The following is a 19,921-nucleotide window of genomic DNA, read 5'->3' on the forward strand; positions in this document are numbered from 1 at the left end:
CATATCTGATCCATTATCGTCGGTGTGAACCTTCTTAAGCTGTAACACCTTCTGTTCCAAAGTATCCCTGATCCAGTGATACCGAATCTCTATGTGCTTCGACTTGGAGTGCTGACTTAGATTATTACTCAAGTGTATAGCACTTTGACTATCGTAATAGACCACATGTTACTCCTGCTTCAGGCTAAGTTCCTGTAGGAACCTTTTCATCCAAAGCATCTCTTTACATGCCTCTGTGACTGCAATGTACTCGGCTTCTGTTGTCAACAATGCTACGATCTTCTGTAGCTTACTCTGCCAAGAGACCGCTCCCCCTACAAACATGAACATGAACCCTGATGTAGACTTCCTGGTGTTTATGTCACCTGCCATATCTGCATCTGTGTAGCCTTCTAACACAAGTTTTCCATCACTATAGCATAGGCTCAACCTGGATCAGCGGATACTATAGTATCCACTTCACCGCTGCCCAATATTTTTTGTCAGGATTGACAAGATACTGGTTAACAACACCAATCGTATATGCTATGTCTGGGCGCGTACACACCATAACATACATCAAACTTCTTACCGCTGATGCGTAGGGTATTTTCCTCATCTCATCTACCTCTGTCTTCGTCTTGGGACACTGCTTGTCGCTCAATTTGAGGTGACCATCCAGTGGAGTACTGACCGGCTTCGCTGCATTTAGATTGAACCGCTCTATGACTTTTTCAATATACTGCTCTTATGCCAACCAAAGCTTTCTGCTGCTTCTGTCACGAGTTATCTCCATTCCTAGGATCTGTTTAGCCAGGCCTGATTCTTTCATCGCAAACGACTTGCCTAACTCTTGTTTCAGCTGTCGATCTTCTTAATATCTTAACCCATAATGAATATATCATCAACGTATAACAATAAAACTAAGAAATCACCATCTGAGAACTTGTGCATGAGCATACAGTGGTCCAACTCTGTTCTGTCACATCCATGCTTTAACAAAAACGAGTTGAACTTCTTATACCATTGCCTTGGAGCTTGTTTTAGCCCATACAAGCTCTTTTTCAGCCTACACACCATATGCTTTTTGCCCTTGACTTTGAACCCCTCTAGTTGGTGCATGTATATCTTTTCGTCTAGGTCACTATGGAGAAAGCCATTTTTAACATCTAACTGCTCTATCTCCAGATCCATGCTAGCCGTCAACCCAAGTAACACTCGTATGAATGTCATCTTCACTATTGATGAGAGTATCTCCTCGAAGTCTATACCTTTCCTCTGACCAAACCCTTTCAGCATAAGTCTGGCCTTGAACTTCGTTTGTGAATTCTTCTTCTCATTCTTCTTTCTGAACACCCACTTGTTGCTTAGAGCTTTCTTGCCCTTAGGCAATTCACGATATCATAAGTATGGTTCTTATGCAAGGATTCCATCTCCTCTTGCATAACTTTCAACCACTCCTCCTTATGCTCGTTGACTAGGGCCTTAGAATAATCTTCTGTTTCTCCCCCATCGGTGAGCATAATGTACTCATGTAGCGAGTACCTCTTGGACGGATGTCTATCCCTAGATGACCTCCTCACCTGCGGCTCAACAGGTGGATCAAGTGGGGGCTGCTCCCCCGGTCCATCTTTTGTAGGAACTCCCTCGTCCTCTGCACTTTGTTGTATTCTCTCGTTATCAGTCACCACAGGAGGAGTAACCAGATCCATGTCTTCTAGCTTACCTGAACTAGGCTCGGTCTTCTTTGGCTTACAAATGTCTTCAATACATTGGTCTTCAAAGAAAACTACATCTCTCCTCCTGACGAGCTTCTTCTTAGTTAGATCCCACAATCCGTAGCTGAACTTTTCATCACTGTACCCCAAGAACACACATTACCTGATCTTTATATTAAGCTTGGACCTTTCGTCCACTCCTCAAGTACTTCTCCATTCAACGGGGCTGATGACTGTACGATGGACCTTTCGTCCACTCCTCAAGTACTTCTCCATTCAACGGGGCTGATGGAGACCTGTTTACCAAATACATTGCCGTGTGCATTGCTTCTCCCCCGAACGTCTTGGGCAACTTCGCATGGGATAACATGCATTTGATTCTGGTGCGATTCCTTTACTCAGCCACACCATTATGCTGGGGGATTTTGGGAATTGCTTGTTCATGCCGTATATCCAGGGACTTACAATACTCATGGAAGTCACCAATGTATTCACCACCATTGTCAGCGTGGATGCACTTCAATGATATACTTGTCTCTCTCTCGACCATAGTATAAAAAAATTTAAACACAACAAAGACCTCGTCCTTGGATTTCAAAGCATAAACTGAAACCCTCCTAGATATGCATCATCTATAAAAGTGACAAAATACAATGCCCCACCCAAGGTTTTTATCCTCATAAGAACACAAACATCAGAATAAACTAAATCTAATGCATGCACTTTATTAACATGAGAAGTAGATTTAACAAATGAAACTCTATGCTATTTCTCTAATAAACAATCAATACAAGTTTTGAGAGGTATACCTGTCACATCTAGAAGGAGCTGCTTCCTCGCTAGTAGCTGAAGCCCCTTTTCACTTATGTGGCCTAGACGTCTGTGCTACATGTCAGTAGCTGAATCCTCCGCTGTGTTCAACCCACCCTTTCACACACTGAGATTTGGTTGTAAAGGGTGCAACACTTCTTTCCCCTAGCCGCGATCAACGAACCCTCGATGAGCTTCCAGCGCCCACCAACAAATCGGCTTTCATAGCCATCTTCATCCAATCTTCCCGTTGACATCAAGTTGAGGCAAAGGTCTGGAATGTGCCTCACATCTCTGAGAACCAATGTGCAGCCCACATCGGTCTTCACACAAATATCACTGACTCCTACGATCTTTGATATGCCAGAATTTCCCATCTCCATGGTCCCAAAGTCACCTGACTTATAACTTGTGACGAAATCCCTGCGTAGAGTCGCATGAAACGAGGCTCCTGAGTCTATCACCCAGTCGGTGTCCTGACTCGTATTCGTGAGACAAACATCATGATCTGCTGAAAGAATAACTACAACGTCGCCATCAGAAGCGACCGAGTGGATCTGATTCATCTTCCTTCTCCTTTCCTTTTCCTTTCTTGTCATTCTTCTTCTTATGACATTCATACTTGTAGTGACCATTCTTGTCACAATTTCAGCATTCAACATCATTCCTGGTACTCAACTTGCCTTTTGATTTATCTCAGGCCTTCCCACCCTTTCTGTTCTTTCCTCTCTCTCGATCTTTTATCACAAAGGCTTCTTGCTGAGTAAACCCCTAAGACTTCCTCCTTGTCTCTTCATTGAAGAGACAATTAGTTACCTGTTATATGGACAGCTTTCCATCTGGCGTGAAGTTACTCAGAGACATCACCAATGCCTCCCAACTATCAAGCAATGAGCTAAGCAATAGTAAAGCTTGTAATTCATCGTCCACGACTATCTTCATAGCAGAGAGCTGATTTAATATATTGCTGACTTCATTCATGTGCTCGGCCACATAACCACCATTTTTGAACTTGAGATTTACAAGTCATCTTATTAGAAAATTTTTATTACCGGTTGTCTTCCTCTCATACAGCCCTTGCAGTTTCAGCCATAGGTTAGCGGCTGAGGTCTCCGTAAACATATGGTGGAATACGGAATCGTCCAGCCATTGTCTAATAAACCCCACCGCCTTCCGGTCCAACTTCTTCCAATCATTATCTGATATATCCTTTGACTTTGCTGATATGCCATGAATTGAAGAATACAAGTCCTTGCAATAAAGTAAGTCCTCCATCTTAGCCTTCTGTATGGTCCAGTTACAACCATTGAGACTGATCATCCTTGATGAGCCACCTTCCATAATTCAGAACCAATCCCACTCCATTCAACCAACCTGAACTCTCTGATACCACTTTGTTGGGAGCGTTGCACAAAAACCTTAGGATCTCGCCTCCCAAAACACCAGAATTATGAGATATAATAAAGCAATGAAATAACTCAAAGCATAAACCTCACAACACAAGAGATTTTTACGTGGAAAACCCTCGAAGTGGTAAAAAACCACGGGACATAGTTCAGAGCAACAATCCACTATGAAGTAGATCGTTACAACCGATCACAAGCACGCACCGCTTGGATCAAACCTTTTTGACTCACGCAGGAGCGGATAAACAATAAGAGAATAAAGAAAACGGAAAGATCTCACCGATTACAAGGACGTAGAAGCGCTGTGACGTCCACTGCGAAATACATTACCTCTACAAGTAGAATTCTCCCTTCCACAACCTTCCTCTCTCTCTCTCTCTCTCTCTCTCTCTCTCACCTTGGCCGTCAAAACCCTTATCGCAATAGCTTTAGAAAGCCTTCTCAATTACCCTAGAAGAGCCCTAGGGACCCCTATTTATAGTTTAGGCAACTTTCTTTCGCACCTCTTACGAAGCCGTCTCAAATTTACGCAGTTCACACCAAATCCGGACCGAATCTGCGTAACTCTCGACTAGTCGAGTAGGGTCCTCGACCGGTCGAGCAGACTCCTCGACTAGTCGAGCAGCGTGGAAGAATTAACACAATTGGTTACTGGACTTTGAGTCGAGCATCGCTCGACTGGTCGAGCAATGCCCTCGATTGGTCGAGCAGCGTGGTAATGCCAAGATTTTTAGTATCCGATCCGCACTACATCTCTTTTGAGCTGAGGAGGACAACCCCATCATATTGGTCCTTCAAATTCATTATCCGACAGATCAAGCAGCTGGAGCTTCGAACATGAGCTCAAAGAAGACGGTATTATTCTGTTTAAGCGATTCCAAGCTAATGAGAGATTTTGCAATCGGAATAGGTTGCCGAATTCTCCAGGAAGTGCACCTTTGAAGGTGTTACTTTGGAGGTCGAGCGCGCGGAGAAAGGAGATATTGGCAATATGGGGTGATAGAGGGCCTGTTAGGCGTAGGTTTGGTAATGTAAGGGCGATTATGCGCTGATCGGCTTGCTGGCAGGTGATGCCAGTCCAGTTGCAGAAGGTGGTGTTTGGAGTCCACGAGTCCAGAATTCGTTCCGGATCAGCGGTTATGGAGGATTTGAATTGGAGGAGGGAAAGTTGGTCTATGGTGGTGTTGGAGGCCGTGGAAGGGTGGAGTATACAGAGGAGGAGAGTGAGGAGGAGATATTGGGTGGTGATGGTTTTGGTCTTTGGGTCCATTTATGGGTGGTTCTGATTTTGCTGTGTACTTCTGATGGGTGGATGCAAAGGGTTTTTGAATGAGAGAGAGAGAGAGGTCACAAGTTTATTTGGGTGGTGATGGTTTTATTGTTAGGAACTATTGATGGGTGTTCCGATTTTCTCGTGGACTTCGATAGATGGATGGAGTGGTTTTGAGAGAGAGAGAGAGAGAGAGAGAGAGAGAGAGGTCACATGCTTTTCTGGATGGACAAATTATAGTGCACGCTATATATCTCTGTATACCTACGGTATTTCTAATTATTCATCTTACGAGAGAGAGAGAGAGAGAGAGAGAGAGAGAGAGAGAGAGAGAGAGAGAGAGAGAGAGGTCACATGCTTTTCTGGATGGCGATGGTTTTGGTGTTAGGAATCATTGATGTGTGTTCTGACTTTCCTGTGAACTTCGATGGGTGGAAGCAGTGGTTTTACGAGAAAGACAAAGCAAGAGATTTATACCAGGTTCTTATTTTGCATAATAACGTTAGTTTAAAAATTATTTATCCATTTCAGTTGATGCATGGAAGTTTCGGACGCCGCGGATCGAGTACTTACCCCTGTCCCTTAGTTATCCAAGTGGGCAGGGGCTTTCAGGGGACACTGTGATGATGGATTTTATCCACACCGTTCATCCATTTTGCCCTAACATTTCATGGTCTATGAGGCAGACATAAGGCTCAACTGTATCACATGTTTGCACTTAGCCTATCATGACTAGATAGACGGCCTAGATATGCCAAATATTGAAGTCATTTCAACCCAAATGCAACAAAAAGAAATGGAAATAATCTATGGTTAGATAAATGGTCAATCTTCACAATTCTAGTCTGCATTGGTTTATCTCATGCATCAAATTCAGTTTGAATTGAGTCACAGTCACATTGACTTTGACACTTTATTAAAAAAAAAAAAAACCATCAAGGTGGGCCCCAGGAAGGTTTCAACCATGGTGTTATTATCACTGCTGCCTCCTATGGTGTGGTCCACTCAAGTGTTGGATTTGCCTCAAGTTTAAGATTATACCCTAAAACGATATGAAAAAACTGAATAGATGGTGGGGATAAAAGCCATAGATCACAGTGGCCCTTCAGAGCCCCTGTAATTTTCAATCTCCGGTGGTAGTAGTACCCAATCTGGTTCGGATTGGGTAACCAGGCCCCTTCGTGGGGTGGATACCTGAATGTGGGGCCCGCTATAATATTTGTGCCTTACCAATCATATCTCCCACGTGCGGGCCTAACTACCGCATGCGAGAGTTTCATGTTGGGAATTGATATCTTCACCCTCCCCTTTTGACACATGCAACCTTAATTTATTTATTCTTTTGGCCCGCTTTTCTACGCGCAAGTTTCACGTTGGGAGTTGATATTTTATCCCTATCTTTTTATATGTACACCATTGTTCATTCTTGTGGTATTAAATTAGTACAAATTTGTACCATTGTGATACTTATAGTAAAGAAAAAGGGGTATATGTATGAAGAATAGGGTCTAATATCTTTACACTTCTTCTCCATTTTTAAAAAAATTATTTTGCTTGTTCGCATCTGCCTGGTTAGTGACGCTGGGCGCGGATTGGATACTGACAAGGTCAGCAGCCAAATCGCTACTGAAGTGACGTCACCAAGCTCTGTGGACCCCACCATGCGTGCATGTGTTGTATCCATACCGTCCAACCACCTGTAGAGATCGTTTTATGGCATTACAAAGAGAATGAGATAGATCTAAATTTCAAGTGGACCCACCACAAAAAACTGGGAGAGCCGTCACCCCCACCCCCACCGTTGAAACATTTATAGGGCCCACAGTGATGTATTTTTGAGATCCATCCTATATATTTATAAGTTAACATAGAGATAGATGAAGTGAAAACAAAAATATCAGCTTCACTGGAAACTACAGTGGCGCCTAAGAAGTTTTGAACGGTGGATGTCACTGTCCCCACTATTTTCTATGGAGGGGTCCACTTGAACTTTAGATCTATATTATTCTCTTTGTAATGCCATAAAACGATTTCTAAAATTGGTTGGACGGTATGGATACAACACACGCATTATGGTGGGGTTCACAGAGCTTGGTGACATCACTTCAGTAGTGATTTGGCTACTGACCTTGTCAGTATCCAATCCCCGCTGAGTGACGCTGCCACTAGTGGCTAGTGGTCAGTGCTCTGTACTTTGTGGGCCCCACCCTGATGTATGTGTTTTATCTGTCTATTTTTCTAGATCATTTTTTTTTCTCCAAAAATAAGGCAGATCTAAATCTCAAGTAACACTAGTGATTGAATATACATTGTTAAAAACATCTTAAGACCCACTTTAATGTTTATTTAACATCCAACCTATTGATTAGGTTATATATACATGGATGAAGGAATATATATATATATATATATATATATATATATATATATATATATATATATATATATATATATATATATATATATATATATATATATAGGGAAAAGGTACTACACGCTCGACCACATAGTACCTTCCCATAAGGACGAGTGCTGGCACTATACTAGCGGTCGGATGGTGAAAGTTTCAAAAGAACGGTGAGATTTTATAGGGAGAAATGTGAGATTTTATTGGGAGAGTGCAGAAACAAAGCCGAAGTCCACCTATCTCTCTTATATTTCATACTGAAGCCTCTTGCATGAAGGTCTACCCTACAAACCTTGGTTGGAGCCTACCGTGGGGTTTTTTGAAAAATCCACCCCGTCCATCCATTTTTCCATATCATTTAAGGGGTTGAGCCTAAAATTGAACCAAATCCAAATCTCAAGTTGATCATATCACAGAAACCGTGGGAATAATAATTTCAACCATTGAATCCTTGCTAGGCCCCACAGTATTGTAAGTGTTTTATCCACGCCGTTCATTGTTTTTCTTATATCATTTTAAGATATGATCCAAAAAATGAGTCAGGTCCAGGGATCAAGTGGACCACAAGTTGGGGATCGAACGTCCACCATTAAAAACTTCTTGAGAGATGGAGAAATTTCTAATCAATCTGATGTTTGTGTTTTCACTTCATCCACGTTTACATGACCTTTTGAATAGGTTGGATGGTAAAAAAAATTCACGATGACCCTTAGAAAGGTTTCAGCGGTGGGTGTCATTATCACTGCAGCTTCCTTTGGTGTGGTCCACTGGAGCTATGGACCAGCTTCATTTTTAGTATCATACCTTAAAATGATCCAAGAAAAGTAACAAACGATGTGGATAAAACACATATCACGTTGTGCCCCACCGAGCCTTGCCCGGACAGATTACCATCCGGGCGAGGAAGGACGCAATCCGCGTTCTCTTTCTTCTAAAATCGGATTGCGTACTGAGTTACTCAAGTGAGCTCTCACCGTACTGAGTAAACTTTATTAGATCCACTGTGAATACATGTGGTTTATCTACTCCGTCCATCCATTTTTAAAGATCATTTAAGGCGTCGAGACCAAAATTCAAGTATATCCACTCCTTAAATGAACCATACCATATAAAACAGTTGAAGTATTGATTTCCAGAGTTGAAACCTTTCTAAGGCATGCAGTGATGTTTATTTTTCATCAAACCTGTTCATGAGATCAAACGAAAATGTATGAAGGGAAAGAAACAGATATAAGATTGATCTAAAACTTCCGTGGCCCCCAAGAACTTTTCAACGGTAGAAGTTCAATTCACACTGTTTACGTTGGTGTGGTCCACTTGATCTTTTTATAGACTTTATTTTTAGGCTAAAGCCTTAAAATTATCCAGTAAAATGTATGCACGGGTTGGATAAAATGCATGAATGAAGGTGGGCCCTGCAAAGTTTATTCACTACACTTAGGGTACCGAGACAGTACGCAATCCGCTTCCCTTTCTTTTGCGTTAGTGCGGTACGGGCAGAAACGGTGCCACTGGCCCGTTGGTGGTGGTCGATGCTCTATAGGCCCCACCATGATATATGTGTTTCATCCATGTCATTCATCCATTTTTACATATCATTTTATGGCTTTATCTCAAAAATGAAAGGGATATAAATCTCAGGTGGACCACACCATAGGAAAACAATAGTGATTGGATATCCACCATTAAAATCCTCCTAAGACCCACTGTAGTGTTTATTTGACATCCAATTTGTTCATTAGGTCATACAAACACAGATGAAGTGAAAAAACAAATATCATCTTGATCTAAAACTTTTTTGGCTCACAAAACGTTTTTAATGGTCGACATTTTTCCTATAATGTGGTCCACTTGAGATTGGGATATACCTTAGTTTTGGTCTCATATCCGAAAATGACCTAAACAATATATGGATGGCATGGATGAAACACATACATCATTGTGGAGCGCATAGAGCACCTACCACCCGCCATTGGTTGGTGGCAGGGGAGTAGCAAATCCGTTCTAGAACGGCCCTTTTTGCCAGGAAGCAGATTGTGGGGCGAGTAACTCGCTACGCAGAGTGTACTGAGTAAACTTTACAAGGTCCGCCATGATTTATATATCTGATCCGCTCTGTCCATCCATTTTACCATATAATGTTAGGGCCTGAGCCCAAAAATTAATCATATAGAATGTTCAAATGGACTACACCACATGAAACAATTGAATTGAATGTCTACTGTTGAAAAATTCTTGGGGGCTAGGGAAGTTTTGGATCAAGCTTATATTTGTTTTCTCTCTTCATCCATGTCCGTATGATCTTATGAATAGATTGGATGACAAATAAACATCACTGTGAGGCCTAACAAGATTTTAATGTTTGAAATCATTATTCCCAATGTTTTCTGTGATATGATCAACTTGAGACTTGGATTTGGTTGAATTTTAGGCTCAACCCCTTACATGATATGGAAAAATGGATGAACGAGATGGATTTCTTAAAAAATCCCACAATAGGCCCCACCTAGATTTTTAGAGCATTACCATCATGCTAAAGCTTTCGCAGGAAATACATGGAGTCGGATTTTAATAAACGGTTTCTTCAGTTTTGTTTCTTCACTCATCCTATAAAATCTCACCGTCCTTTTGAAGCTTTCACCATCCAACCACTAGCATAGTGCCGGCACTCGACCTTATGAGAAGGTACTATGCGGTCGAGCGTATAGTACCTTTTAACACACACACACACACACACATATATATATATATATATAGAGAGAGAGAGAGAGAGAGAGAGAGAGAGAGAGAGAGAGAGAGAGAGAGAGAGAGAAATGCTCACATGCACACAGTTCTCACACTCGTGAGAACTTTTTTAGAACTCATCACATGTGATGCGGTCCCAAAATCTGAATCGACCATGAGTGTGGAAATCGAGAATAATTAGATATAAGTAGCTTATATCATATCTTTATTTATTTCATGATGATGTAATAGTTCATATTGAGATTGAATAATTAGATAGCTTCGTTGAGAGGTGATTTATAAGCTCAAGATGTGTAGGAGGGTGGATGTGTATCCGTAGTTGAGAATGGGTCGTTAGACAGAAATTTGGACAGCTAGATAAGTCTACACATGAATGATATGTAAGACATGTCAGATTTATGGATGGATGTGCACATGAGTGGATGTGCTGATCTCGAAGTTAGTTTATTAAGGTCGGGTGGTCCGAAAGTGAACCGGGTGGTTGGATGTCTTAATTTGTTGATAAATAGTTAATGCAATAGTTGATTAGATGATTCATCGATTCTATAAAGAATATGTATTGGGTTTCGAATATTGCTAAAAGATGTATGTGGGTCTAAGTGGGTGTTCGGGTGCACAAGTTCTAATGTCATTCTCTTAAAAGCAAGAATTCAGATTGTGGTGTTCACAAAGATAAGCAATCATGTATCTATATGTGCGCTAAAATTTTAGAGTATTACAATTAGACACCCTATTTTAGATAAGGGAAATGAGAAGATGGATTTGCATTAAATTTAGATTCGCCAAATCCTAAAGTCTGAAATCTATTGTTTTAAAATCAAACTACAAATTCATGAATTTGAGTCTTCCAATCCTTTTTTTTTTTTTCAACTTAGAGTAGACCATAGATTTGGAATTTTGTAAAAGAAATAGATTATTGATATGATCCATCATATGGTTTTGAACTCTTTCATCATGTGGTCCTAACCATGAACCATGTGGGCCAAGTCGTTCATCGTTGAGTCCATTGTGTGGATTCAAGCCATCAAAATGTAGTTTTGAAATAAAACATTGCAAATCCTAAACTCCTAAAAATTGTATATTTGTCCCGTCTTCATTTTTTCTTATATTTGGTCAAATCCATAAATTTAGGGGGTGTTTGGATGGGAGTAAGTTGAAGGATTGGAGTGAATAGGGTGAGAGGTGCATTTGGATGCTTGTAAATAGAGGTAAATAAAGTTGTGAGTAAATAAATTTGGAGTAAATGAGGCTCATTTGAAATCCTACGAACCGCCAGAGATTTGGGAGTAAATGGAGGTAAATGCCTTTTTGGGCTCCATTGGCGAGTTGCACAAGTAAACAAAGGTGTCGATAAGCACATGTGCGCCATACATGTGGCATGCTGATGATACTTTGAAACAATTTAATTATCAGTTGCATCACTAAAATCATACTAATTGAATGATCCAAATGGTCCAAACATTGGCTATCTAAATGGATGTTGAAAAAACATTGGCAAGTCATTACATTTGTGGCCCACCCGAGGCTTAGAATTTCCTCATTTTGGGCGTACATGTTTCAATAGCCTTATTATCATCAACCTGTCGAATATCACATATGTACATTAATTTGAAATATTAAAACTAATTTAGTTAATCAAATTCAGGTTTTTCAAATATATTGGAGAATTCCAATGCATTCCAATTACTCCCAAATAAAAATACTGACATCCAAACAAAATATTTGGATTCCAGTGTATTCATTTTACAGACTACTAAATAGAAATTCCATTTACAAGCTCCCAAACAAACCCATATAGGATATGGATTTGGGAAATCCGTCGATTTCACAAATCTCCAAAGAAAAGCAAATGGGGTAGATTTCAAATCCGTGGATTTCCCAAATTCCTCATCAGGCCTTTATTTTTCTTGATAACTGAATTAAATGTATATACATTACAAAGAAAGAAGAAATATGGGGCCATCCACCTTATTTGAGCATCTCCCTAGCAGCTTTGATCATCAATGATACATTTCTCATCGTGGGCCGCTCTTCGGGTGAATCAACTGAACAATCCAAACCCAATCTCATTACTGAGATCAAACAGTCTACCCATATCTGCTCCTTTTCTATCAAGTCACTATCTACAATGTCCACAACTCGGTCAGGGAGCGCCATCACCACCCATTTCCGCAGTGTTAGGTCCCCTCCGAACATCTCATCCGTCGACTTCTTCCTGGTGAAAAGCTCCAACAGAAGTATTCCATAACTGTACACATCTCCTCTAGTCGATACCCCACCTCGCAAACCATATTCTGCATAAAATTACAAAAGTAGGCTAATGAATGTTCTGAATATATAGTTTGAGTTTTTTTTCTAAGCTTTTCAGTATTATTAAATATTTTAAGAGTATAAATAACATATAATGAGAGTTTCTTTCAAATTTTGTCGAGTTTTTCTCCGGTTCTAACCAAGTCATGACCAGATAGAGTTTTTCACTGAGTCCTTGTACTCTACTGAGTTAAGTTTTTTGAGTTTTCTTAACTATGGCAGAGATCCAGCATGATTGTATATGTGGGGCTCATGGTTTAGTGATATAGACCATTGATATGATGGACCACATTGTGACACTTCAAAAACTCCCAGATTAGAAGATCCTAACACTTTGATCACCTTTTTTCTATTGAAGTGGACCCTTTAATCAAAAGGTTAGGATGTGCCAATCTCAGCAAGGAGAAACAGAATATAGCAGAACCTAAAAGTTCTAAATGTGATGTGGAAAAAGATCAAAGGACTTTGAAAAATAGAATACAACATGTAGCAAAAGAAATAGCTCTTCTTCACTTAGAAAAGATTATTAATGTTGGATTTTAAGCACAATTCAACCACTGAAAGCTTGAAAAGTTTCAATGAAAATGGGAAGCTAGTTCATGGATTTTTAGCACAATTCAACCATTGAAAGAGTGAAATCTATTGGCTATATACCACAGAAAGGACACTATACTTAAGTTTGATCAAGTGGGGCCCACTGTCAATGGACCATGAACCAAAGATCTCCATAATGGAACATTTTTAATCATCCAATTAATTCAGCCTTGTCTATCAAATGTGGACCATTGCTGAATCTGATTTCTTGACTAATTTTGCAGGCCAGCTGATTTCCTCATTGAAGGAGATGGTCCATACAATGTGGGGCCCATCAAATGAACAATCACTAAGCGAAGGCAAATTTCGGTGTAGATTAAAACGATAGAGAAATTAAAGAAAAATACCTGGAGGAATGTATCCAATCGATCCTTTTAGCTCCATCGTGCTAGTTAACTGATGATTGGAGGTGTTCTGAAGAATCAACTTTGCAAGCCCGAAATCACCCACATGTGCATTCATATCCTTGTCAAGAAGAACATTGCTTGGTTTCAAATCGCAATGCACCACTGGAATCTCACAATCATGGTGCAGGTACTCCATTGCATCTGCAATGCCGACTGCAATCTCCAGCCTCTGCCTCAGATCGAGCCACCTCCGCTCTCTTCCCTGCAATTCATCATCCGTCTCATGTAGCCAACTCTCCAAGCTCCCATTCGGCATGAATGGCAAGACCAATGCCTTGAACACACTGCTCGAGCAGGCGCTTATGATTCTGACCAGGTTCCGGTGCCGGATGTTACGCATGGATTCACACTCAGCAATGAAGCTCTTGGATGCGTCCCGCTGGTCCATCTTGAAGACCTTGATTGCCACCATGGTCCCATTGCGCAGAACTCCTCTGTAAACAGACCCAAAGCTCCCTTCGCCGATCAAGTTCTTCTCACTGAAGTTATCTGTCGCAGCCCTCAGATCATAGTATGTGTACATTGTGAGGGGCCCATCAAATGAAACCACATCGGCTGTCGGTGTTGTCACTGATTTCCTCTTCCTTGAAAGTAATAAGAAGACAATACAGAGGAAGCAGAACGCAGAGACGCCAACCACCACTCCTATGATCAGCTTCACTTTCAAACTAGACCGTTTGTTTCTAGTCCCACTGCAATTGGGTAGCCCCAAAGTCGCTCCTCCCCCACAGAGGTTCGGATTCCTGTCAAGAGAGATGGCGGTTGAGTTCGTAAAGACCCCTCCTTCTGGCACCTCACCTTGGAGATTGTTCAAGGAGAGATTCAAGGAATGAAGGAACTGGAGAGACTCTAGAGAAGTTGGGATTGAGCCTGATAGATTGTTTGATGAGAGATCAATGATCTCTAAACCTCTCAAATTACCAACTTGGCTTGGGATCGGACCTTGGAATGAATTTCCTGCCATGCCCAAATTCACCAGACTCCGGCAGTCTCCAATCGAAGCGGGTATCTCCCCTGATAACTGATTCTCGGAGACGTCGATCGACTGGACCATCTGTAGTTTTCCAATCTCAGCCGGGAGCGGCCCACTTAGAGAATTGTGTGATAGATTGAAGAGCAGTGCCAGGTTGGGGATGCCGAATATCTCATCTGGTATTGTTCCTTCAAGGCCATTTGCAGAGAGGTCTAGAGACTGAAGACGGCGGCAATTAGCAAGAGTTTCAGGATTAGTTCCTGTTAAATGGTTGCCATTCAAGCTCAATTCAGACAGTACTGATAAATTCCCAAGAGATTCTGGAATCGACCCATTGAAGGAATTCCCTTGCAAGGAAAGCTTCTGTAGATTTTGGAGATTTCCGATGGTCGATGGGATCCTTCCCGACAGTGAATTGTACCTAACTGATAACATGGTCAGGTTAGCCAGGTTTCCGATTTCAGCAGGCAAGGTTCCTTCTATCTGATTGTATTCCATCTCTAGCATCACAAGTGTCCTGGAAAGGTTTGCGATTGACGACGGAAGGTGGCCTGTCAGCCGATTCATACCAACTGAAAAGACTGCAAGATGGCGAGAATTTGACAGAGAGGTGATGAAATCCAACCCATCCGGCCCATCGCTAACCAGCTGGTTGAACTCGAAATTCAATGCCACGATGCTTAGTAAATTCCCCAGCATTGGAATCCGGCCGCTGAAGCTGTTCTTAGAGAAATCAGCTTCTTCAAGTGTTGAAGCATTGGACAGAGAAGATGGAATCAGCCCTGTCATCTGATTCATGGCTACATAGAGAATAATTAGATCTGGCAACTTAAAGAACAGATCCGATGGGAGACTACCCATCAGCTGGTTGTTTGTGACCTGGAAATGCGTCAGAGAAGAAATATTGAAGATCGAAGATGGGATTTCACCCGTTAGATTATTGCTGCTGAACTGTATATTCACAAGCTTTTGAAGACGGCCTAGTTCGGCCGGTATCGATCCGTTCAGCTGATTTCGCTGTAAAATTAGATTGTTGAGTGATGATAGATTCCCAAAGGAAGATGGTATATGACCTGTCAGCTGATTTTTTGCAAGGATCAAGATCTGAAGCTCTGCTAGGCTGCTCAATTCAGACGGAATCAGTCCTTCGAATTCATTATCAGACAGATCAAGCTGCTGGAGCTTCGAACATGAGCTCAAAGAAGACGGTATTCTTCCATTTAAGCGATTCCAAGCTAATAAGAGATCTTGCAATTGGAATAGGTTGCCAAATTCTCTAGGAAGTGGACCTTGGAAGGTGTTCTTTTGGAGGTTGAGCGTGCGGAGGAATGAGAGATTGGCAATATGGGGTGATAGAGTTCCTGATAGGCGTAGGTTGGGTAATGTAAGGGCGATTACACGCTGATCGGCTGACCCGCAGGTGATGCCGGTCCAGTTGCAGAATGTGGTGTTTGTAGTCCATGAGTCGAGAATTCGTTCGGGATCTGTGGTTATGGAGGATTTGAATTGGAGGAGGGAAAGTTGGTCTGTGGTGGTGTTGGAGGCTGTAGAAGGGTGGAGTAGACAGAAGAGGAGAGTGAGGAGGAGATATGGGGTGGTGATGGTTTTGGTCTTTGGGTCCATTGTTGGGTGGTTCTGATTTTGTTGTGGACTTTTGATGGGTGGATGCAAAGGGTTCTTAGATATGAGAGAGAGAGAGAGAGAGAGAGAGAGAGAGAGAGAGAGAGAGATCACAAGCTTGTAATTTTCTTGTGAACTTTGATGGGTGAAAATATGGTTTCACGAGAAAGAGAGAGAGGGAGATTTATACCACTTTCCGTAAGAACGTTGGCTTCAAAATTGTTCAGCCATTTCAGTTAATGGAAGGAAGTTTCGTCCGCCAAGGATTGGGTAGTCTAACCTTTCTCAAGGCCTTCGGCCGAGTTTGTACTCGGCCCGTCTCGTCACTAAACCACGCGCGAGCCCAACAACCCGACCGGTAACACGTTAGTTGTACCCTGAAAGTATGGGGTTCACATTAATAAATATTTTGTGCATCCACACGGTCCATCTGTTTTTCCAACTTATCTTAGCCATGGTCTCAAAAATATAGCAGAAATAAATTTCAGGTGCACTATACTACAGGAAACAGTTGTTAGTGACCATTAAAAACTTTTCATGAGCCATAAAAGTTTTGGATCAAAACTGCTATTTCTGCATGACCTTACCAACAGGTTGGATGGAAAATAAATATTATAATGGACCCCAGGAAGTTTTTAATGGTGGGCATTCAATAACCACTGTTTCATATGGTATGCTCCACCTTAAATTTGTATCTACTTAATTTTTTGAAACCATCTACTAACATAAGCTTTCAAAACGGATGGACGGTTTGGATACACAATGAATAAATCGAGGTGGACAAGACGGTCAGGGTCCAAACACATGGCTGGTTCTGGTGTGTGGCGTTGATCCGCATCCGTAGCTACTTAATCCGCGTCCGGAAGCTTATACTTTTGGTATTAAATTAATATATTTTCACACGTTCCAATATCTAAATTAATTTTTTTTTAAAAAAGGATATATGTATTTTTTTAAAAGTGTTGGACCCACTTGATGACTCCAAGATTCGATTGAGTCTGTACTCAGCTCGACTCGCCATTTAATTATTAAATAAAAATTTAAACTAATGAGCTAAATACTACTTTTCATTCTTTTTTCAAAATTTTTTCTTTTCTATAGATGGAGTGGCCCACATGATGTGTGCATGATCTAAGGGGTTTGGCAGATGCAGACCTAAGCAGATTGCCTGTGACCCCGGGAAGGGCCCACTGAGATGTTGGTTACCGATCCACCTGTTCATCTGTTTTGCAAGACCACAATAAGATAAGAGTCTAAAAATCAAGCAGATCGAAAACGCATATGGGCCTACCGTTTATCAGAGAGGTAATAAGCCTATGAACGGTTTGGATGGCATATAATCATCATAGTCAGCTTTAGGAAAGTTTCAACGGTGGATGTTTCCTATTCCACTGTTTTATTTGGTGTGGCCCACCTGAGTTTTGGATCTTTCTGAGCTTAAAAATTTTGTTATATTGCGGTCTTTTAAAAAAGATGGACAGAGTGGATTTGTTACAGGTGGGCCCCACACAGCTCCTGCATAGGAATAGCTTTGTGGTGAGGGTCACAGGCAATATGCTTCAATCCACCCACCTTGATTATTAGAGATTCCAAATATCGGTTGATTTAATAATCAACTAGGTCTCACCTTAAAATATCGTACATTGCACAAAACTTCCAGAGCAGCCCACCTAATGGGGTGTTTTTAATTTTTGGGCGGCTTTATCGTTATTGTAAGGTAGTGGGGACGTGTGTAGTCCATGTAATGTGTTGGCGTTACACTCTAATTCAATGGGAAGGATCACTTATGTGATTGGGGGTGTAGATTGAATACATGTGTGTGAGTAGGATGTGCGGGCAGCTAGAGCTTGCCTAACTCAAGGGTTGATTGAATAGTGTCCCCTTCACAAAATGAATATATTGAAGATTGGGATCAAATATCCAAAGTCATTTTGGCCACCGATATTACCCTCCGTTCAGATGACTAATAAAAGGAAATGAGGATAATCCTTTCAGGTGATTTCTTTTTACCATGTGAGGATAGATTTGAGTCCAAGGCCTTAAAAACTTGTCCTTTCATCTACACTTTAAGTTCAAAACAATTTTCAAATGAATGAAAATATACATTCAAATTAAATAAAGTGAAATATCACTAATTTTGTTAAGTATTATAAATTAATATTTATTTACAACCAAATGAATAACAAAAGTGAAAAGAGATAAATACTTGAAATGCTTATCGGAACAGACAAATAGAGACGGGTGTGATCAACAAAACCATAACTTAAAAGACTAACTCTACTCCTAAGGTACTATAGCAGGAGCTGTTAGGTAATAGCTAAATTAAGCTTATTTTAAATAACTTAAGAAATATATATATATATATATATATATATATATATATAGAGAGAGAGAGAGAGAGAGAGAGAGAGAGAGAGAGAGAGAGAGAGAGAGAGAGAGAGAGATGTGTTTGGCGTAGGGTTTGGAATTCTTCTTCAATTATACCTTTTATAGATTGTGAAGGCGGTGAAATCCTCATTAAGGCTTTTATGTTGCTTCTGGATCTTTCACATTCATATCGCTAGCTTTTTGGATAAGAAAGTCTCCTTAGGAAGAGCTGGAAACTCTTGATCAAGAAAGTCTTGAAAAAGTTTGAAAGCATCAAATCTCATATTTCATCTCCTACACGTAGATGCTGTCCTATTGTCTTCTTCTCAAGTATCTTTCCCTTAATCATCTAGATCACTCGGTTCCTAGTCGGAGAGTAGGATTTGACATCTACTATATGTCTGTTGCTAGTGATGGGTATAAGTGCACACGAGTCGAACCGAGTCGAGCTTTGCATAGCTTGACTCTGCTCGGCCACTAGCTAACCCCAACTCGAACTCGGCTCAACTCGGTCCTCGAACCTAACTGGCTAGCTCGACTTGGTTCGATCAGCAGCTTGGGCTAGTTCAAGCCAAGATCAAGCCTATGTGGCATCTTCACAAACACATGTAGTGCACTTTCAATTTCTTACTGTATATAAAACAGCTTACTGTATATAAAACAGCATCAGGTGTTTACAAGTATTTCATCAAACACCTTATAGGCAACATCAAAATCAAGAAAAGATGGTATTTGTTTCATGTACATACCTACTTTGCCACCAGCCGACACTTTGTTGTGTCATTTCATCAAACACTTGGTGAGCAAAATCAATATCAAAGTAACCGAGTCACCGAACTGGTTCGATCTGAGTTCGATTCAAGTTGGGGTTCGATCCGAGTCGAGTTGAGATCGGGCAAGCTCAAACTTGGTTCGAAATTTTTTCGAGCTTAAAAAATCAGCTCAACTCGGCTTGAACTCAATTTCGAATTGAGTCGAGTCGAGTGAGCTAACTTGGTTTGTATACAGCCCTAGTGATGGGTTAGATTCATCGATTCGTTATCGGGCAGATCATATCCTTTCTTTAAGCCCATTATCCATTTTGTTTATTCCAATTAAGGCATGTATGGTTGCGGACCCAACCAAGGTGATGTGTCTATTTCTCTTGATTTGGGTTCAAGCCACTGTTGGATTCTCTTGAACACTGATCTATTTTATGTGCCATCAGGATCTTCTTGAATGTTACGATATTTCCGAACGTCTCCAAGAAGATCTCTCATTTTGAAAGGATTATGAGAGACAACCTTGCTGAGAAAATCATAACTGGATTCATAAT

General features: G+C 41.0%; 1 protein-coding gene across 1 annotated transcript; it reads right to left on the reverse strand.

Moving 5' to 3' along the window:
* Positions 1-12,104: 12,104 nt before the first annotated feature.
* LOC131252771 (LRR receptor-like serine/threonine-protein kinase EFR) lies at positions 12,105-16,353 on the reverse strand. The gene is made up of 2 exons (XM_058253457.1): positions 13,587-16,353; positions 12,105-12,629 (listed from the first exon to the last, which is right to left on the reverse strand). The coding sequence occupies exons 1-2, from the start codon at positions 16,240-16,242 to the stop codon at positions 12,304-12,306; spliced, it is 2,982 nt and encodes a 993-aa protein (XP_058109440.1). The 5' UTR covers positions 16,243-16,353; the 3' UTR covers positions 12,105-12,303.
* Positions 16,354-19,921: the final 3,568 nt, after the last annotated feature.

The sequence above is a fragment of the Magnolia sinica genome, chromosome 8, assembly GCF_029962835.1.
Source record: "Magnolia sinica isolate HGM2019 chromosome 8, MsV1, whole genome shotgun sequence".
Taxonomy (NCBI): Eukaryota; Viridiplantae; Streptophyta; class Magnoliopsida; order Magnoliales; family Magnoliaceae; genus Magnolia; species Magnolia sinica.

Coding starts and splice junctions, on each gene's coding strand:
- LOC131252771 (XM_058253457.1), bottom strand. CDS start 16,242: ATGGACCCAAAGACCAAAACCATCACCACCCCATATCTCCTCCTCACT. Junction 12,630..13,586: donor GATTGGATACATTCCTCCAG/GTATTTTTCTTT, acceptor AATTTTATGCAG/AATATGGTTTGCGAGGTGGG.